General features: G+C 40.7%; 1 protein-coding gene across 12 annotated transcripts in view; it reads right to left on the bottom strand.

Moving 5' to 3' along the window:
- SFI1 (SFI1 centrin binding protein) overlaps positions 1 to 20,164 on the bottom strand; it is an 88,000-nt gene that overhangs the window by 41,076 nt on the left and 26,760 nt on the right. For all 12 annotated transcript variants that reach the window (XM_045534515.1, XM_045534514.1, XM_045534517.1 and 9 more), the window contains exons 4-8: positions 18,355 to 18,426; positions 12,567 to 12,677; positions 11,567 to 11,661; positions 9,889 to 10,006; positions 7,340 to 7,442 (exon numbers count right to left, since the gene is read on the bottom strand). In XM_045534515.1, coding sequence (XP_045390471.1) covers positions 7,340 to 7,442; positions 9,889 to 10,006; positions 11,567 to 11,661; positions 12,567 to 12,677; positions 18,355 to 18,426 — 499 coding nt within the window. The remainder of the gene's footprint in view (positions 1 to 7,339; positions 7,443 to 9,888; positions 10,007 to 11,566; positions 11,662 to 12,566; positions 12,678 to 18,354; positions 18,427 to 20,164) is intronic.

Raw genomic sequence — 20,164 nt, 5'->3', positions numbered from 1 at the left:
ACACAACACCAGAGTGGTCCTTTTTGGCTTCCTTTGATAATTATGTCACTTAAATCTCTCCTTTTTATGTGACAATTCCTCTCCCTGCCTTTTTTCTCTTTCATGCCACCAATCTATTAGAGAAACTAAGTCATTTATCCTATAAAATGTCCCACATGTTGGATCTGGCTGCTTGTTTGTTCCTCTGACTCTTGTATTTCCTATAAACTGAGAGATTTGTGTTAGGCTTGTTTGGAGCCATGTTCAGTTTTTTAGGCAAGAACGCTTCATGAGTGTGCCTGAGCACATCCCGTTGCATAGTCTATGAGGCACCTCACGTCTGGCTGCTGCAGCTGTGGCAATGCCAAGACTGTTTAGTGCCTCAGAGGGCACTGAGCCTGATTGCTCCTATGTTTCCCCATCACCCTCTCACCTGGTGACTACTACCCAGATCCACGTCCTCATTAGGGGTAGCAAAGCAGTGATTTTCTAATTCCAGAATTCCTTCTGCATTTATTAACTGGAATTCTTCTGTAAAGAAGCCTTCTCTCAGTAACCCTCTGGTTTCTTGGAGATATAGTTTGTAAAGGAAAGGTGGGATAAATGCTTGATTTTTTGCCTTAACTTTCAAAGAATTGAGGTAATGCTCTAAGAACCCAAAATCATGACCAATGAGTCCCTCTATTTTTAAAAATCATGTTAAATGCAAGAGTTTTAAAATATTTGATATGTTTTCAATCCATTGAGCTCAAGCGATCCTCCTGCCTCAGCCTCCCGAGTAGCTGGGACTGCAGACACACACCTGTGTGTGTGCCTGGCGCATTATTAGTATTTTTTTTTTTTTTGAGACACAGTCTCGCACTGTTGCCCATGCTCGAGTACCATGACGTCAGCCTCACTCACAGCAACCTCAAACTCCTGAGCTCAAGCAATCCTCCCACCTCAGACTCCCAAGTAGCTGGGATTACAGGCATACGCCACCATGCTTGGCTAATTTTTTCTATATATTTTTAGTTGTTCAGCTAAATTTCTTTCTATTTTTAGTAGAGACAGGGTCTCGCTCTTGCTCAGGCTGGTCTCGAACTCCTGACCTCGAGTGATCCTCCCGCCTTGGCCTCCCAGAGTGCTAGGATTACAGGCATGAGCCACTGCGCCCAGCCTATTAGCATTATTTTAATGCTCAAATTTTTCTATTTTAAGGCCTGGGAACTTTTTCAAAGTGGGTCTTGGAGTCCTTCTGATACAACCCCATTAGCCTTTGTTAATTTCCTAACTTTTCAGCACACTATATCCTACTTATCTTGTCTATTTCCTGCCCCAGATCTATAATCAGCCATTTCTCCACAAAGCCCTAGTTCCTTTTAGGGGGGAAATAGTAGAGACCACAACTGGGGCACAGGGGATGTTAAATGCCACACTATTGCCACTGCTTCTAAGTCTTTCCAGTAAATAGAGTTAGACATTCAATTTTTAAGATTAAAAAAAAAATCATGAGTCCATATTGATATTTATACTTCCAATTTCAGATTACAGATTTTTTTTAACTCTTTGATTTTATACTCATAATCTTTTCTTTTACACTGAAAATCTTGACTTCTAATGACATTACCACAGTTATTTGCTTTATCTTACAATGTAGCTATAATATTTTCAACGTAACAATTCCAAACCTGCTCGTAACAATAAGACCACTGAATGTGGTTTGATTTCTTAGCAGTTCTTTGTGTCCTTTGAATACATCCCACTAGGGGAGAACAGTCAAACTATTGTATTTTAAAGTTACTTGAAGTAATTATTTTGTATAGTCATTGCTACAAACTTGATACAAATTTGTTTCAGATTATTTTAAAAATCTAGGGATTGCTTTTTGATCTACTTTTGCTTCTTAATTATGTAAAATATTTACATAGTTCCAAAGTTAAAACTATATAAGGAAGTAAATTCATAGAATTACTCTATTCTCATACTGTTCCCTCCCTTTCTTTCTGTAGATAACCACTTTTGGGTAAGTTCTTGGTTTACATTATTTATTTATTTATTTATTTTCAAGACAGAGTCTCGCTCTGTTGTCCGGAATAGAGTGCAGTGGTGTCGTCATAGCTCACTGCAACCTCACACTCCTGGGCTCAAGTGATCCTCCTTTTGTTTTTTGGTTTTTTTTTAAAGATATATATGTATTTTAAATTTCAGAATATTACGGTGGTACAAATGTTTAGGTTACATATATTGCCTTTGCCCCACCTGAGTCAGAGCTTCAAGTGTGTGCATCTCCCAGACAATGCACACCGCACTCATTAGGTGTGAATATATCCATCCCCTCTTCCCCCCTCCCATCTGCGCGACACCCGATGAATGTTACTACCATATGTACACATAAGTGTTGATCAATTAATACCAATTTGATGGTGAGTATATGTAGTTTTTCCATTCTTGTGATACTTCACCTAGTATAATGGGCTCCAGCTCTACCCAGGATAATATAAGTGGTGCTAGATCACCATTTTTATGGCTGAGTAGTACTCCATGGTATACATATATCACATTTTATTTATCCACTCATGTACTGATGGGTACTTGGCTTGTTTCCACATCTTTGCAATTGTGAATTGTGCTGCTATAATTGTGAATTGTGCTGCGAGTGCAGATGTCTTTTTTTTTATAGAATGTCTTTTTTTCCTTTGGGTATCACCTGACTCAGCCTCCCAAGTAGCTGGGACTACAGGTGTGCGCCCCATGCCTGGCTAATTTTTTTCTATTTTTTTTGTAGAGATGAGGTCTCGCTCTTGCTCAGGCTGGTCTCAAACTCCCGACCTCAAGGGATTCTCCCACCTTGGCCTCCCAGAGTGGTAGGATTACAGGCATGAGCCACTGTGCTTGGCCATATTTTTCCATTATTATTATTATTTTTTTTTAAATATAAGCAAGCAAACACACACACACACACACACACACACACACACACACACACACACACACTTACTTATATATCTATTTCCCTTTCTTACCCAAAAGGCCACACACTATAGACCAGGGGGATCCAATTAAAAGGGAGGTGCAACCATGTATTTCTTCTGCTCACAGCCATCAGCTCCCCAGCTCCCCTGGAACAGCCAAACCCTACGGTCTGGTTCCCTGTTACCTCATGACCTCATCCTCCCTACTCTCCCTCTCATGCTTGCCAATATATCGTAAGATATATCAAATTCATGGATAAGATGACTCAACATGACAATTTTCCCAACCTAATACAAAAAGTCAAGGTATTATAATAAAGATCCCAGTAGGCTTTGCTGTACAAATTGACAAGTCCATCTTAAAATTAGAAAGAATCAAGAAGAATAATCAAGACAAGTTTAAAAAAAAATAAGAATCAAGAAGATCCTTTCCCATAGAGACTTGCGGGCTGTATACTGAGTAGGAATAGTAATTAACAGCTAGCATTTATTGAACATTTCTATATTCCAAGCATTGCTCTAAGCACATTACATGTATCATCACATTAAAGCCTCAACAATCTTGTGAAGTAGGTATTATTAGGATTTAATTACAGATAAGAATTGTGAGGTTAAGTAACTCACTCAAAGGCACAAAGCTAATAGGTCATAGAGGCAGAATTTCTGCCTGGGAAGTCTGACTCAAGAACCTATGCTCTTTCTTACCTGCTTCATTAAATTGTAACTAAAACAGTATGGTATTGGCTCAGAGGCAAACAGACAAATGGAACAGAGAGCCTAGACACAGACTCATGAATAAATGAGAACTTGGTCTATAATGGATTAATAATCAGCATAAAAAGAGGAAAGATGGACTAATCAATAAATAGTGCTGGAGCAATTAATTATCCATATGGAAAACGATCCAGTAAGAGCCTGTTTCACACAATTTATAAAGCTAAACTCAAGCTAATATTAAAGATAAAACCATAAGATAAAAGAAAAAAATTAGGCTACATTAAAATTAGCGGCACCTGTATGAAACAAGCACCATGAACAAAGCAAAAAAGCAACAGACTGCAAGAAAGCACCTGCAACCTATATAACAAAACATCAGCAAGCAGAATCCACAGCGATGCCTACAAATCAGTAAGAAAAGCCAAGAAACCCAACAGAAAAACAGGAGTGGGGGATGTAAACAAGCTCAAAAGCAGAAACCCAAATGGCAAGTAAGTGTATGAGAAGATGCTTGGCCTCACTAGGAACCAGTGAAATATAAATCAGTGCAGTAATGAACTACCATTTCACAACTATCCAATTCATTAAAATGACCAACTCTGGCAATGTAAAGTGCTGATGCGGCTGAAAGAAATCTGAATAAAAACATTAGCACGTAAATTGGCACAGCATTGGACAGCAACTGGGTGATGCTCAATAAGGACAAAAAGATGAAAACCCAATGATCCAGCAATTTCAATTACAGCAACAAGACTAGAGAAACACTCAGACACTTGTCCAGGGATATATGCTTAAGAATGCTCCCTGCAGCAGCTTGCAATTGCAAAGAAGTAATCAACAGTCTATATCAGTAGGTGAGCAGATAAACTGTGCCTTATTCATATGATGGCATAATATACAGTTAATGTAGCTCTACATATCCACATGGATGAACTTCAAAAAATATACTGTTTCATTTAAAAAAAGCTAAGCTGTAAAGTAAATGTACAGTATGACATCATTCATCAATGTTCTAATTACACAAAACCGTACGTAACATTTATTTCTTTTTTCTTTTTGGAGATAGGGTCTTGCTATGGTGTCCAGGCTGGCCTCAAACTCCTGGCCTCAAGCAATCTTCCTGCCTCAGCCTCTTGAATAGCTGGGACTATAAGTGGACACTACATATTTAGTCTTTATGAATATGTGCACACATTTTAACAAGGAAAATATAATACAGAAGAACAATCATACCAGAATCACAATGAGACAAAGGGTAGGGCTTTGGCAATGTCGTTTTTGTTTTTTGTGAGACATGGTCTTGCTCTGTCACCCTGGGTAGAGTGCAGTGGCATCATCATAGCTCACAGCAACCTCAAACTCCTGGGCTCAAGTGATCCTCCTGCCTCAGCCTCCCAAGTAGCTGGGACTATACGCAAGCGCCAAGATAACTAGCTAATTTTTTCTATTTTTGGTAGAGACGGGGTCTCACTCTTGCTCAGGCTGATCTTGAACTCCTGACCTCAAGTGATCCTCCTGCCTCGGCCTACCAGAGTGCTAGGATTACAGGTGTGACCCACCAAACCCAGCCAGTTACGTTTTATTACTTTAAAAAATTCTGGAGTAAGTATAGAAAATGCTAACACCTTTTAAATCTGGGTGGTGGGTACTTGGGATATCTATTAATATTTTTATAAATGTTTTATATTTTATATATTCTATGTCTGAAATACTAAATTTCATTCATTAAAACTTCAAAAATCTCATGTCTTGTCCTGCCTAGTAGATATAGATGCTGTGTGGACTAAGAAAAATGGCTTAAGTGTAATTCTTGGTAAACCATATGGTGCTCATCAGATACAAGGCATTATTGCCTATAATCCACACCATGAAGTCTGGGTCTTACTTAGAGCCTCGTATAGTTTTTCACCTATGTCAACATTATCTTGATTATTCATATTTTTCATTGCATCTGACTCTGACTTTTGGCAGTTTTTATAGTTAAATCAAACCTCAAACCATGGCTATCATTAAAAAGATTTAATCAAATCTGTTATTGCAAGCTTTGAAGATAACTGTAAAAAGTTATCCTAAAAATATTCTGAGCAATACTGCCATCAGTAGAATGAGTAGATAGCCTCTCAAGTGGCTACCTGAAAGGGAAGAACTCTCATGCAGTTGTCCATCAGTGATGTTTCTTTGTTTACAGCATTTTCCCACTGGTCAGTTTCATCTGCCTCTGGAGGTCACAAGTCTATTCAGCACAGTACTACATGGTGGTTCAGACAATGACTCTCCAGCGTTCTGGCTGCTCAGGTTAAATCCTAGCTCTGACCTATTCTATACATATGACCCTGGTTCAAGTTATTTAACCTTCCTGGTTTCCTCAATAATACAGGATTTTAGAAAATGAATTATGAAAATTAAATGAGATAATGCATGAAAAGCACTTAGTCCAGCACCTAGCGTAAGACCACAATAAAAGTTACTGCTATTACTGCTGCTGTCACTGTTGTTGTTATTAATAATACTGACAAGAACTGTGTCTCTTATGTCCTTGCTATTGTCTCAGAAGACCTTGTGAGCTCAGGGATCAGCAAACTTTTTCTTAAAGGGTCAGACAACAAATACTTTAGTCTTTGCAGGGCATAAAATCTCTGTAGTAACAACTCTACTCTGCCCTTATATCCTGAAAACAATCAAAGAGATACATAAATGAATGGGTGTTGGTGGCATCCCAATAAAACTTTATTTATAAAAATAGAAAGCAGACCAAATTGGGCCTGTGAGCCAGAGTTTGCTGATCCTTGATCTAGATGACTGTATATGCTATTTGCATGTGGTCTGCATATATTGAAATGGACTATGTAATCAGTGGTCAGATTACAAAGATATTAGCTGGATGTATGTAGTGGCATGTGCCTGTAGTCTCAGCTACTCAAGAGGCTGAAGCAGGAGGATCGCTTGAGCCCAGGAGTTCGAGGTTGCAGTGAGCTATGATCATGCCTGAGAATAGCCCACTGCACTGTAGCTTGGACAAACACAGTGAGACTCCATCTCTAAAAAAGATATTACTCGTATATTTGGTAACAAGCACTTCCTTTTTACTCTCGTCCCTATTTTCTATAACTTACTTGGCAGCCCTATAAGTACCCAGCAGATGCAAAAAAGTGACCAGGAATTGAGAGAGTATATCAAAAGATAGTTTCACCACATGATAGTTTTCGTATAAGACTTGGACCTTTATAATTGACCAAAAGCTAGTGGCTTCCCTAAAAGAAACCCCAAAGATAAGCAAAACTTTAAGGAAAAAGAAGCCAGGTTTTCTTTTCGGTCTTAGTTTTTTTCTTGCCCTCATTATTTTCCAATTTGCTGTAGGAAAACAGTAATGAGGAAATAAGGGTATGTTTATAACTAATTCATAAATCCCCTTCCAGCTCCACAATTACCAGAAGCTCTCCAGAAGCCACTGGTAATCACATCCAGGACAAGTTTCTGCATTATTCCTAATAGCAGCCTCCACCTGGAAGAGCCCAGCCCTCCATATTGCCTCTGCCCCCTATCCCTTTCTCCTCAGCACCCCCGAGGTGCCAGGAGGGCCCAGCCTAGAGGTAGCAGCATGGTGGCTTCCTACTGGGAGTCTGCCCTCGAGGGGTATGGACTTGACAATACCGACAGAGGATGCCAAAACCCGCGTCTGCTGGACTCACCTGCAGCTGGAGGCTCAGGGCCCTGTGCTTCATAGCAGAGGCATGGAGGGCACGGCTTACACGGACCTGTCCTAGTCGCTGCATCCACTCGCTCCACCACACCCTGCCAAAGAACAAAGTGAAAATGGAACCAGTCAGGAAAAAAGCCGCCCAGAAAAAAGGGCCATTAGTGCTGGGCCTGAGCCGCTCAGCTCAAGTCCTTCTCCCTCACAGTGCGCCATCGCTAGACAGACATCTGCTAGATCCACTGCTGGGAAAAAATCAAAACAAAACCATCAACAGTCCTGAGCCGCCAGTTGAGGGTTGGAAACCGATAAGCCTCCGACACCACAGATGTGCTCTGTTTGGTCTACACAGTTCGGTTATTTTAAAATATGAGCTATTAGCCGGGCACAGTGGTGTGCTCCTATTGTCCTAAGGAGGCTGAGGCAGGAGGATTGCTTGACCTCAGGAGCTTGAGACCAGCCTGGGCAACATAGTGACATCCCATCTCTAAAAAAATTTTTTTAATTAAAAAGAAATAAATATGAGTTATTGCCAACATTTAAAAATCAGGAGATTCCACAGAATAATCTGCAAATAAGTAACTTGCAAACAAGTAACTTGCCTTAGCTCATATAAGTTACAATTGACAAAACTAGGGCTCATTCACCAATGCTCTTAACTGCTGCTCCGTATGGCATCTCATCAGCATTGTGGACATATTGGAGAGACGTGAATTAGTTCACTTTTAAAGCCAGACATACAACAATGAGCTGCTTTATTCTGGGACTCATTTTAGATTTTCAGTTTAGCTGGATCCCTTCCCTTTCTACTGTCCTGGTCCGACTTTCATTTTAGTTTTGGTTTCTTTCTACTTATTTTCTAATTTGCTTTAGGAAAACAGTCATGAGGAAATAAGAGTTTGCAAGCTCTGCTTTACGGAAATACTCACTTTGCCTGATCATTCTAACCCAGAAGTCCCCAGTCTTTTTCGCACCAGGGACCAGTTTCATAGAAGACAATTTTTCCACGGACCAGGGGTTGGGTGTTGTGGGTGTGGGAGTGCTGGTGCAGAGCTCAGGTGATGATGCATGGCCTGTTTCCTAACAGGCTACAGACCGGTACTGGGCCTTGGGTTGGGGACCACAGTACAAAAATTTCTCTTAGACCATGCTCACCTGTATCATTCACTTTAAAACCTCAAGGTATCTTGCATTATTATACTTATCTTCTTAAGCACTTAGGGAATTACAAGTTCCTGAATATAGCCCCAGCACCAATACAGTACCAGGAACATTTTAAACCCTTAGTAAATGTACATTGAGTAGATGAATTAATTATGTAAGAATATCTCTCATAGACTCAAGTAAAATTGCATACAAATGAAGCATTTAAAAATACTTGCTGAATTAATTTTGAATACTGCTCTTATCCATACTGTATTCGGCGTCCAGTTTGTCTAGGCTAAAACTGTATTTTTTTTTTTTTTTTTTTTGAGACAGAGTCTCACTCTGTTGTTGCCCAGGCTAGAGTGCCGTGACGTCAGCCCAGGTCACAGCAACCTCAAACTCCTGGGCTCAAGCAATTCTTCTGCCTCAGCCTCCCGAGTAGCTGGGACTACAGGCATGTGCCACCACGCCTGGCTAATTTTTTCTATATATTTTTAGTTGTCCAGCTAATTTCTTTCTATTTTTTTAGTAGAGACAGGGTTTCACTCTTACTCAGGCTGGTCTCGAACTCCTGACCTCGAGTGATCCTATCACCTTGGCCTCCCAGAGTGCTAGGATTACAAGCATGAGCCACTGCACCTGGCCTGAAACTGTGCTTTTAATATACTGCCATTCAGGATACCAGAGGACCACCAGAGACAACGTACAGGGGAAGCAGTCCCAGAATAAAGCAGCTCACTGTTACACGTCTGGCTTCAAAAGTGGACTAATTCATGTCTCTCCAATATGTCCACAATGCTGATGAGATGCAGTGCAGAGCAGCAGTTAAGAGCATTGGTGGGTGAACCCTAGTTTTGTCAATTACAACTTGTATGAGCTTAGGCAAGTTACTCAACCTCTCTGAGCCTTATTGTATATCTTTTTTTTTTTTTTTTTGACAGAGTCTCACTGTGGCCCGCCCCCACCTCCTGCTAGAGTGCCGTGGCATCATCATAGCTCACCTGCAACCTCAAACTCCTGGGGCTCAAGCAATCCTCCCACCTCAGCCTCCAAGTAGCAGGGACTACAGGCAAGTGCCACCACACCGGCCTATTGTACATCTTAATCTGCACAATAATGGTACTTATTTAAAGTTTATGGTGAGGATTAAATGAGATACTTTACATAAAACAATAAACACACACAAACTTAACACAGGGTTTAGAACACAGTAAGTACTCAACTAGTGAATTATGATTATGTGGAAACCTAGTGATATAGTTGAACAAGTATTTACTAGGCATCAATTGTGTTCAAAACCATTGCTTTAAGGTGGGTTTTAATGCTGCTTTCCAGCAGCAGAGAGCTGCTGAGGCAAAATGAAGGCTGCTGATGCGTAGGGCACCTGAGTGCACTCACCGTAAGATACTCCGCTGCCTGAACTCCAGAGCGGTGGTCTGCATCTGAAGCTTGGTCCTACGAACAACCACGTAGATCAACCAGGACTTCCAGGCCTGTCGCATCTTTTGCTTTGAATCTAGAGTCACCAAAGAGATTTTTTAAAAAGGCATGGGGAAGAGACAGATTATTCTGGGTTATAATAAAAGCTCAAGGGTTCTCTAAACTCATCCCTCCTTTGAATACCTAAATCCCTCCAGCCTTCAAGTGCCCCCTGCTGGAAAACTTGTGAAGCACTACAAAATTAAGAAGGATGCAAGTAAATTGAAGATTTTATGTATGTGATGATATTGACAAAGCATTTAAAGGAAAATCAACACACTGTTAAGAAATGCTTTGCTTTAAAAGCTTTTATTTTTGTAGCTATATTCTATAAATATTTAGATGGAGTGCTGTGACTGAATAGGCAGCGAAGAAGTGAGTGGGGAGATGGATGTAGCAAGAATGGCATGAGTTGGTAATTGTTGAAGCTGGGTGATGGACACAGGGAGGTTCATTTATCTATCTTTCAATTCTGTAGATATTTAAAATTTTCCACAATAAAAAGTTAAAGAAGAAGAATTCCTGTTATAAAACTTGCTGTTTGAAACAATAATTGTGAAGTAAAATAAGCAAGAAAAAAAGGAAGGGATGTATCTGTTGAGGAAGCAAAATAAAAAGGACCAGTTAATGATCCTAGAAGGAAGACAATTTACTAGATATTTACTAGACACAAACGTCTGCAGGTCTCACTTTGTGGTGAATTTTATTTTCATTATGAAAGTTACCACTAATGAAGTAAAAAAAATTTTTTTTAGAAGTCAAAGGAGAAAATAAAATTATGTAAACCATTTTTAGGACAGTCTTTAAAATACGGTCAGTAGGATTATAGTTGTACTTTATATTCATAGTTGTTGACAAGACAAATCAAAATATGAAGGACAATTTAACAGGCAGCTCCTATGGGCCCACCCTGGACCCTAGGTATCAGCACCCTTCAGGTCACGAGGACTAGAATGGTGTTGTGGTTGAGAGTTTGGGACCCTAAGACAAGCCAGGTTTCAACACTGACCCTTTCGCTTATTAGCTAAGTAATCTCACACAAGTTCCTCATCTGTAAAACGGGGCCTCCTTTAGATACACGTTTGTAAAGTGTCTTATCTATGAGAAATACCTCCAATAAACACTAGCTATTATTTCCTGAGTATGGAACACAAGAATATGCATTAACTGTCTCTGCCATGATTCTGATACATAAGGCAAATTGAGAACCATGCTTGCCTAAGGCCTGAAAATACTTGCAAACTTTTTACTTAACAGTGTAAGAGTGAATGGACACTCCCTGAAGTCTGTGGGCATGGGCTGAAATAACTATATGTCAGAAATGATTCTTTTCATCTTAAAAATTCAAGTGACTTTTCCCTTTTACTCCATAACATTGAGCTGTATTTCATGCCCAAACCATGCAAAACCATAGGGATCTGATCACAGAGGAGTCCCCATTCAGGAGATCGCACATTCTGAAAAATATGAAAGGGAATCTAACAAATCTTCTCTTCGACCTAGAGTTATCCTCTCTCAGGGAAAATGTGTTTGTCCTTTCCAAAGGCTTCTGCCAAAGTAAATTTTGGCATCTTTAGCCATGTCTTTCCTTTCTTACCATGACTCTCAGCTCTCATGTACTCGTTCCTCATCTCCTGCTGCTGACGCACATAGGTCTTCCAGGTCTGGAACATTAGGTTGTACAAGTAATATCTGTGGAGCCAAAACAGCAAATGGCATTTCTTTAAAACAGAACAACAAAACGGCTCCTAATCCAACACACTCATTCTGTTCTATACTCGGAAGGAATTGACATGGAAGCTTCTGACACAAAAAAAGCCACCTCTGCACCAAAGCTAAAATTTCATTTCTTATAATCACAGTGAAACCTATTCTCCTTGAAGGAGAGTCATTCTCCGCACCTTAAAGTATCACTGCAGATGAAAAGTCTTGACTTCAAGAATAACTTCACTTTCAGCATCCACAAAGCTATGACGGCCAGGTGCGGTGACTCACACCTGTAATCCTAGCACTCTGGGAGGCTGAGGTGGGAGAATTGCTTGAGCTCAGGAGTTCAAGACCAGCCCAAGCAAGAGCAAGACCCCATGTCTCTACCAAAAACAGAAAAATCAGCCAGGTATGGTGGCATGCACCTGTAGTCTCAGCTACTCGGGAGGCTGAGGCAGGAGAATCATTTTAGCCCAGGAGGTTGAGGTTGCAGTGAGCCATGATGATGCCACTGCACACCACCCAGGGTGACAGAGTGAGACTCTGTCTCAAACAAACCAACCAACCCCGCCCCCCAGAATACTCCTAGAATTAGAAATTATATAGAAGCAAGAATCAGTGAGAAAATCTCATTCAAATCATAAGCATGAACTGCACATAATGGGTACCTGAATTAGAGGGGTAGGGGTGTGTGTGTGTGTGAGTGCACTCAGCACATGTGTGCATGCTTAGGTTTAATTTAGGACTTTGATCTAGCTTACTCTGAAAAAGATTTGAAGAAAAACAGAAAGTGATCCAAAATTTTGCTCCTTTTGACCAGAAACATGCTAACAAGTAATTATTTGATAATGTGTATCAGTAAATTGAAGTAACGTAACATGAAATCTGACCTATAATGACAGTCGGCTCGAACACAGAGTTTCCACTCATGATGGGAAACCCACCACTCTTCTTTCCATTCATCAAAGACCTTCTGTAATATTCGCTGCTCATAGTAAAACCTAGGGCAATAACAACAACAACAACAACAAAAATCAGAAAAGTGTGTATGATGATATTACAGTTGACATTTATTTCCGAATCACAGTTTCATATCATTGCCTTCTCATAAAAAAAGTAAACATCAAAATAGATTAAAAAATAGACATATTTGGGCTGGAAGCAGTGGCTCACACCTATAATCCTAGCACTTTGGGAAGCCAAGGCAGGAGGATGGCTTGAGCCCTGGAGTTTGAGATTGCAGTGAGCTATGATAACACCACTGCACTCTAGCCCAGGCAATGGGGCAAGACCCCGTCTTAAAAAAAAAAAAAAAAAAAAAAAAAGACATATTTAACTTTTTCAGATCAGAACCTTAGAGCTACTTAAACTAGAAATGAGGCTAAAATAATTTCTACTACAGATCTTACCAATTAAAGATGTTAAAGTAAAATAAAAATCTGACTTTTCAAATACCATAAGTGAACTGAAAATTATTCAATTTTTTTCATTCACCAGACTAAAAAATATTTTTTATTACTAAAAGGTAGTAATTCCATCTCATTTACATACATAGGAAATTAAAGTTCTAAAAGAAGCAAATGCCTTACCGTATTCCTAATCCCTAACAGGAACACAGCATGTTTGTTTAAATGAAATCTGGCCAGGGGAATTGTAACAATAGCCAAAGACAGGTAAGAGAAAATAAAGAGAAGAAAAAGGTAATAAGAAAGACAACAGAAGACCAGTGACAAAAAGTGTTGATGCTAACAAAGCACTGTCAAGGTCATTGGTAACTCAAGAACTTTTGCCCTGTCAATCACTTTGAACTTTTCTGCAGGTTACTAACATGGCCCTCCTCTTAACCCACTCAGTTTTTAAAAACTGGCTTACAGATATATATATATATATATATATACACACACACACACACATATATATATATATATATAAAATGGAATTCATATCACTACTGTTTGTGATTAAAAAAAAGAAAGAGTGAAATACTACAAATGCCCATCAAGAAAGGACAGGTTAAAGCAATTCAATCAATGCCACGTACTTATTTTCTATAAATGAAGCAGAACTTAGGGTACTGAAATGGACAGATGCCCCACAAAAGTTGTTAGGTGAAAAAATAAAGTTACTTCATGGTATGTATAATATGATATCATTCATTTCTTAAAAATTAGTATTTTGTGTATTTCCAGCACCCATGTTGGAATTAATATACATTATATATACATACACATATGCATATATTTTTATATATGCATATTAACATATATATAAGCATATGTGTATACATACAGAAAAGATTATGTTATACATATGAAAAGCCTGAAAAGAGCTCCAGAATGCCAACCTATTACCAGTGTTCTCTCGCAGGGAGGGATTATAGGAGACTAGCATTTCCTAAACTGTACATTTATGTAACGTTTGAAAATTTTTTGAACACATTTGTTCACAATTTTTAAAAATTTTAATAGAAAATAACTATTTGCACATGGTAGAATGAACATATCCGTCTACCTCCTTCCCTCCCTGAAAACCCACGAAAATAGCAGCAAATACATTTTAAAAGGCATAAGCCCACAGAGACAGAATAGGAGAGAGAATGATAGACAGGAGCTGTCAACAAATTTTAGGCACTAGAAAGCAGGTGGGTGAGTGACAAATGAATCGGCAGAGAGAGAAAACAGAGAACTGTCATGTGGAGGGAGAGGGAGACACAGACCCCAGCAAGGCATGGGAATGAGAGGCATCAAGGGTGAGGGGAGTCCTGAGCAGAGAGGAAAGCACAGGATTGTCTGCAAGCTTGTGTATCAGAGCAGGTAGGCCCCCTGGATCCCAGCATTCCCAAGCAGAGACTCAGGTTTGTCACTGGAGAGCTGAATCAGAGGAGCGCTGGACTCCAGAATACCAGGCAAAGCTTTGGGGAGAGTCCTGAACTGAGAGTCTACACACTGAACAGTGAGACCCACATCCCTTTTCTGCGCTTGCAGCCAAGCTTATAACCACCACCTCTACCCAACCCCACCCCAGGGGTTTGAAGGATCCCTTTTCTCCAGGGAAAACTGATTAACCTAAATGGAAAGGCCTTCAGAGATATGGACAGCTGGAGATTCCTCAGTGAAATCGCCTGATGTCTGCCCCAAACGCCTACAGCGAAGCCCTCAATTTGTAAGTCTCCAGGCATACGTATAAAAGCATCTAAAATTAAAATTGGCCCGGCATGGTGACCCAGGCCTGCAGTCTCAGCTACTCGGGAAGCTGAGGCAGGAAGATCACTTAAGCCCAAGGAGTTCAAGACTGCAGTGAACTATGATCATGCCACTACACTCCAGCCTGGACAACAGAGTGAGACTCTGTCTCAAAATAAATAAATAAATAAAATAAAATAAAATTAGCTCCTTAGTGCCTAACTCTTAACTATGAACAGACAACAAAGGATCTCCGGACATTTGAGGAAAAACTTCAACATGACACAAAAGCTAAAACACAAAGAAAAAAGGATCTCAGAAGAAACAGTGTGAGAAGATAAACATCTTAATAACAAACAAACCACTACATTATCCTCAAAAAATTATGAGCTTCCAGGATGCTATATATAAAAAAAGGAACACTCAGAGAAGAAAAAGGAACTCTTAGAAATTAAAAATATGACAGCAGAAATGAATAGACAGGTACAACCGAAAGTTGGTTGGCCTTGTGGGCCACAGTAAAGACTCTGGCTTTTATGTTCAGCAGGAAGCCACGGGAGGTTTGATGGCAGAATGACGTGACTTGATACACTCAGCATACACATTGAGAAGAGACTGAATCAGGGCAAGGCAGGAACAGGAGACCAATGAGGAGGTTACTGGAGTCGTTCAGGGCAGAGATGAAGATGGTTCGGACCAGGGTGGTAGCAACTGGAGGTCTGAAAAGAGATTGGATTCTGAACACATTCTGAAGGTGAATCAACATGACTTGGGCATTTGGTGTCTTTAAATTGGGGTGTGAGAGAAAAAGAGGAGTCAAGGATGATTCTGGGTATCTGACCTGGACAACCTGGAAGGTGCTCAGTTTCCACCATCTGAGAGGCGGAAGCTCAGCAGAGAGGTTTGTGGGGAAGAACAGGATTTCAGTTTCTGACATGATGGTGTGATACCCAGTGGAGCTGTCACATACGTGTCCAGAGTTAAGGCAGAGGTTTGGGCTGGTGTACAGATTTGAGAATCATCATGGGATTTTATGACACTGCCACGGTTGTGAGGTAGACAGCTGTGCAAGGATACGTGTTGGGGTAATGGGATGAGGAGGAACCAACAAAGGAGAGTTCAGAGGAACAGTCAATGAGGCAGAAGAAAAAAACGTGAGGATGGTAACACAGAAGCTGGGAGAAAACCACTTCCTTGAAGGGAAAGATGGGCCGTAATGCTACTTGGCAGGTCAGGTAAAAGGAATTCATCACTGATTTTAGCAAATTTAGCAACCTTAATCAGAACCAATTTGGTGGAGTGGTAGTACCAAAGGCCTGGTGGGGTGGATTTACGAGAGACTATAAGAGCTGTTGGAGACAGTGAGTGTGGCCAGGAGATGTGACATAACGGGGAGCAAAGAGATGGAGTGCTAGCTACAGGAGGGAGTAGAGTTTGGTCAAAGAGACCTTTTTATTTCAGGATGGAGAAAATAACAGCATTTTTATGCTGATGGAAATAATCCAGTAAGAGGGAAAAACTGATGATGCAAAAAAGAGAAAAAATATTGCCTGAGTGACGGCCTTGGGTATTACTGGAGTGGAACAGAGTGCAGAAACCCAGGATTTCACCAGTGACGAAAGCATGGACAGTTCGTTTGCCTAATGGGGAAAACAGGTTGTGGCTACAGATGGTGGCGGTGGGTAGAGGTAGTGGAGGGAACTTGTGGAGGTCTCTTCCCATTGCTTCTATTTTCTCAAGAAAATAGGAAGCAAGGCCATTAGCTAAGAAAAAGGAAGAGAGATTTATGAATTAGATACTGTAACTGGACATGACTGTTTCATCTACTTCTCAAATTAGCGGAAAAATTTTGTTCAGATCTTCTCTTCAGAAAATTAAACCTCATATTTAAGACTGCCTTAAACATACTTTATATTTTTGCCCTACTAATTCAATGGTCATTTTGATCCAGTTTATTAATGATAAAACAAGTCTAGCTTATAAAACAGTCCCCAGGCAGGAGTTCAAGACCAGCCTAAGCAACATAGCAGGATCCCAACTCTACAAAAAAATTTAAAAATTAGCCAGGTGTGGTGGTGCACACCTGTAGTCCCAGATACTGGGGAGGCTGAGGTGGGGGGATCACATGAGTCCAGGAGTCTGAGGTTAGAGTGAGCTATGACGATACCACTACACTCTAGCCTGGACAACAAAGGGAGACCCAGTCTCTAAAAAAATCAAAAATATATACACATGAACTTAAAATACATTACAATAAGGGCACATAAGTAGAGAGGGAGACAGGTAGAATGTTTTAAGGACCTTGCCTTGTCTGGGAAGAGGGTAAAAGACCAATTAACATGACAAGTTACAGATAAGTTACAGATACATGTTATATTCTTTAGGGTAGTCAGTAAAAGAAGAGTAAAAGAGTATGTAACTTGTAAGCTAACAGAGTGGAAAGTCAATAAAATACTCATTAGAAAAAAAGAGACAACAGCAAACCAGGCCATTTGGATTAACTCTCCCAGCAAACAAGAAAAGCAAGACAAAAAACATTCACGTGAAGGCGCTGAAGAGCTCCCAAGGCAGTGAAGGAGGGCAGGGCCAAGGTCCAGGAGAAGGAAGGGTAGAGGGCAAGGAACCCTCCCACCTGCGGCTGGGACGGGCTGTGTTGCCACATCAGCAGCTTCACTGTAAAGACACACAAAGAAGCAGATGGGAACAGCAGGCCCTCCTCACAAGGAATACAAAGGAAAGAAGATTCCAGAAAACACACCCAGGCCAAGTTTGCTTGAGAGACGTTGAATCAAAGAACGTCAGTGTCAAAAAATGAAACAGGAAAGGTTATAGTCAGGGGAAGAGAAAGAGGAGAGGGGCAGGGGAGAGAACCCATGATAATTCAGTTTTTAAGAAACACGTACATTCTCAATAGCTGCTAGTTCTCCCTCTGAAATATGCCCTGCACTGGCCCCTTCTCCCATCCCCACTGCCTCCTGCCCAGTGACCCTGACTCCTGCGGACTCCCTCTTGCAGTCCACCCTAGCACTGCAGCTAAAGCGATGGTAACCACAAACCGCAGCAGCGCATGGCGGCAGTCTATACAAAGTGAAGTTATGGCACAAGGATTTGCTCTTCACTAAAATTTCACTCCTTTTGCCAAGCCCAATTTTCCCCCCAGGTTCTGCCCTAGATCAAGCCAATTTGTCAGCCCCACCAGTGCCCTAAAGGGCTCATTTACTTTCTAGGCAAACACTTTTTTTCCCAGAGAGGTCTTAGCCATCCTGGTTTACTTAAGTATGAGTCTTTCATACATTCATTCAGTCAACTAATAGGTATGAAGTTACCATTGTATCACATGGTTATATTAGGTACTGTTCCTGCCTGTTGGAGGCTGTGTAGGAGAAGAGGAGGAATTTAACACCATATGCCAAAATAAAGGTTATGTATAGGTTTAATATAAAACAAAAACCTAGAATGAACTCAGCAGAAAGTTGGTGTTCTGAGCTACTACTACCTGGCTTTGGAGGGAAATACTCTTCCGAAAGTCATTCGAATCCACAAATACAAGAACTTTCTGGCCACGCATCTGAAAGAAGGAAAGAAAAGATATACACATTTTAAAACTCCATTTGGGCTGGGCGCGGTGGCTCACGCCTGTAATCCTAGCACTCTGGAAGGCCGAGGTGGGTGGATAGCTTGAGGTCAGGAGTTCAAGACCAGCCTGAGCAAGAGTGAGACCCCGTCTCTACTAACAATAGAAAGAAAATAAGCTGGACAACTAAAAATATATATAAAAAATTAGCCAGGCATGGTGGCGCATGCCTGTAGTCCCAGCTACTCAGGAGGCTGAGGAAGTAGGATCACTTAAGCCCAGGAATTTGAGGTTGCTGTGAGCAAGGCTGACGCCACGGCACTCTAGCCCGAGCAACAGAGTAAGACTCTGTCTCAAAAAAACAAACAAACAAACAAAAAAAACTCCATTTGACTCACATCATCAGTTTTCTGGAAAAGACAGGGAACCTTTAAAGTCCGAGGGGAAGGGATGCTAGTATAAGTAAAAAGATATCACAGCTAATGCTGCACCAGAGCATAGGATGGGACAAATTTATAAAGCTAAAATCAAGCAGATTATTATTATTATTATTATTTGAGACAGGGTCTCACTGTATTGCCTGAGCTAGAGGGCAGTGGTGTTATTATAGCTCACTGCAACCTCAAACTGGGCTCAAGCAATCCTCCTGTCTCCACCTCCCGAGTAGCTGGGACTACAGGTGTGCACCACCACACCCAGCTAATTTTTGTATTTTTTGTAGAGACGAGGTCTCACTTTTGCTCAGGCTGGTCTCAAACTCCTGGCCTCAAGTGATCCTCCCACCTTGGCCTTCCAAAGTGGTAGGATTACAAGCATGAGCCACTGTGCCCAGCCCAAGCAGATTATTTTTAAAAATACTTTCAATACAAAGTATTTTGTCAATGAAGAGATTTAAAACTTCAGAGCTGAGGTAAAAGAAATATATAATTCTTTTGTTCATATTATTATTCTTGCCTACAAATGCCTGGCAAATGCCCACCAACCCTGGACCTTCCCCAAGCCAAAGAGGGCAAGTAGCTGTGTACTCTCAACACTCGGTTCAAAGCCCTCCTGTAATGTTATGACACTATCTCACAGTGACTGGGCTGGACCAGTGTCTGTCATTCCCACTGCACTGTGAGCCCGTGAAAGCAGGAACTGTCTTATATAGTATCCCCAGAGCCTAGCACAGTGCCTGGTACACATACAAAATGTTGGCTTGGCTTATCCAGTTAAGCTCTGGGCTTAGGTTGGAACTCTCTTTCCCCTGCCCTTTATCTGGCTTATTCTTATATTATACTTCAGGACTTAGCTTAAACTCCACTTCCTCCAGAAAGTCACTGCTAGCTATACTAATGTGGCTATTCTTACTATGTGTGTGTGTAGTACCACTTCCTTCTCCTCTCATTAAACTTAATCATACTTTATTGTTGTAGCTTAACAGTCTATCAAGCCTACCTGATTTTAAACTTTCATGAGGTCATGGACCAACAATGTCTTATTCACCTTATATGCTCAGCATCATAACACCCAGCAAAGTAGGCATCCGATAAATTTTTGAATGAATAAATGAATGCCTTTAATATACCTCATCAAGAGTAGCAGAAGTGTTATAGCTCTTTTAGAATGTGTCTATCAGGATTTCCGTAAAAACCAAGGGAAAAAAAAACTAGGGGGAAAAAAAGAGTAGCAAAAAATGATCAGTTTTCTTGGACCATGTTTAGACTTTTTCTGGGAGAGCCTTGATAGCTTG

This window comes from Lemur catta, chromosome 21, assembly GCF_020740605.2.
Source record: "Lemur catta isolate mLemCat1 chromosome 21, mLemCat1.pri, whole genome shotgun sequence".
In the NCBI taxonomy this organism is placed as follows: domain Eukaryota; kingdom Metazoa; phylum Chordata; class Mammalia; order Primates; family Lemuridae; genus Lemur; species Lemur catta.
Note: the sequence above shows the minus strand (reverse complement) of the source record. Positions and strands in the feature narration are given on the sequence as shown.